We start from the raw sequence: 1,668 nt of genomic DNA on the forward strand, positions 1-1,668 counted from the left end.
CAAAGATCCTCCTGCCTCAGCCTCCCGAGTGCTGGGATTGCAGGCGAGTGCCACCATGCCCGGCTGATTTTTTAATGTAGGGTCTCATTATGTGGCCTCTGTAGGATCTTCCTGCCTCAGCCGCTGCATGCGGGGACTACAGGTGTGCGCACTCACGTCGTTAGTGTACAATGCTTTCCGCCGCATCACTTTCTTTAAGAATGCAGACGGGTTTAATGAAACCTAATGCTAATAACTCTTCTTATTTCTGAAAATTATATTTTCTGAAGCACACTGGAAAACCAACTAGGTTTGGACATTTGTCAGGTCAAGACATGTGGCAAGGTTCAGAGGCTTTTTTGTTTTTTTTTTGGAACAGGGAATCGAACTCAGGACCTTGCGCTTGCCAGGCAGGTGCCTGTGCTGCTGAGCTATACTCCTGGCCCCTTTGCTTTGTTTTTTTGAGACAGGGTCTTGCCGCCTAGTTCAGGCTGGCCTTGGAGTCTGTGTAGGCGGGGCTGGCCTCCAAGTCACAGCACACCTGTAATCCCAGCACTTGGGGAACACTGTGCATCAAAATTTATCTATCAATCATAATGACAATGGGCGAGACAAGTTTTACACAACATAGTTAATGTTGTTAAGCATAAAAAGTGACTTTGAAGGCAAAACAATGCCAACAAAAGCCAGGTGCAGAAATGATCATCTATAATCCCAGCGCTTGGGAGGCTGAGGCAGGAGGCTCACTGCAGGTTTGAGGCCAGCCTGGGCGACAGTGAGTTCAAGGCCAGCCTGAACTGCACAGTGGGACCCTGTCTCAGTAAAACAAAACCCAAACAAAGAAACAAATACAAAGAATGCTGATACTTAAAAATTTTCACAATGTTATGTTCTTCTTTATTCCACCCAAAAAGCAAGTATTTTGAATTTATGGCTGAAGAATTTGCTATACTGAATTATGACAGACTATTTTTCAGTGCCCAGATGTGACCTGTGCTGAGGTTTTCCTGCCTCAGCCTCTGAACGCCTGGGACCACAGTTAGCACCCTGTGCAGACACTAGCTGGTTTTCTAACAGTTGGGATTACAATTATGCAATTCTTTTTTTTTTTTTTGAGACAGGGTCTCGCTATGTAGTCCAAGCTGGCCTTGAACTCATGGCAATCCTCCTGCCTCAGCCTCCCGAGGGCTGGGATCACGGGTGCTGCCACCATGCCTGGCTGGTATCTTTATTTTGAAGGGAAAAAGTTCTGAAATTATTCTGAAATTGTGCCCCGTCCATACCTGACTTTTTAATGATGAAGCGATGTAGTCTCTTTCATAACTGGAGATTGTCTTGTGCATTTCTGGTGTGTCACTAACTTTCCAGGTCCACAAAATAAACCAAAATATTCCGAGTATACCTTAAGATGGAAAAAGAAAAGTTAGATAAAAGTTAGAATTATCAACAGTCATTTTTACAGGATTTGACAAAATTATCTAACTATACATTCAGTGTAAATTAAATCCAACTTTCACTTCTTTAATGGAATTATTGTATAATTATGTTACTTTCTCTGTATTTTGAAGAAAATACTCACATGGGTCTGTCCATAGGCCAATATGCAAATCTCTCTTTTTTTTTTTGGTCTTTTTGAGACAGGGTCTCACTATGCAGCTCAGGCTGGCCTTGAGCTCACTTTGTAGCCCC

The 1,668-nt window shown here is 43.2% G+C and overlaps 1 protein-coding gene across 1 annotated transcript in view; it reads right to left on the reverse strand.

Annotated features, from left to right (window-relative positions):
- The window catches only part of Slc17a5 (solute carrier family 17 (acidic sugar transporter), member 5), a gene marked incomplete at its 5' end in the record, with an annotated part of 25,318 nt that overhangs the window by 15,318 nt on the left and 8,332 nt on the right, over window positions 1-1,668 (reverse strand). The window contains 1 exon segment of the mRNA XM_013504876.1: window positions 1,263-1,381. Coding sequence (XP_013360330.1) covers window positions 1,263-1,381 — 119 coding nt within the window.

This window comes from Chinchilla lanigera, unplaced genomic scaffold (assembly GCF_000276665.1).
Source record: "Chinchilla lanigera isolate Chin_1 unplaced genomic scaffold, ChiLan1.0 scaffold00092, whole genome shotgun sequence".
Taxonomy (NCBI): Eukaryota; Metazoa; Chordata; class Mammalia; order Rodentia; family Chinchillidae; genus Chinchilla; species Chinchilla lanigera.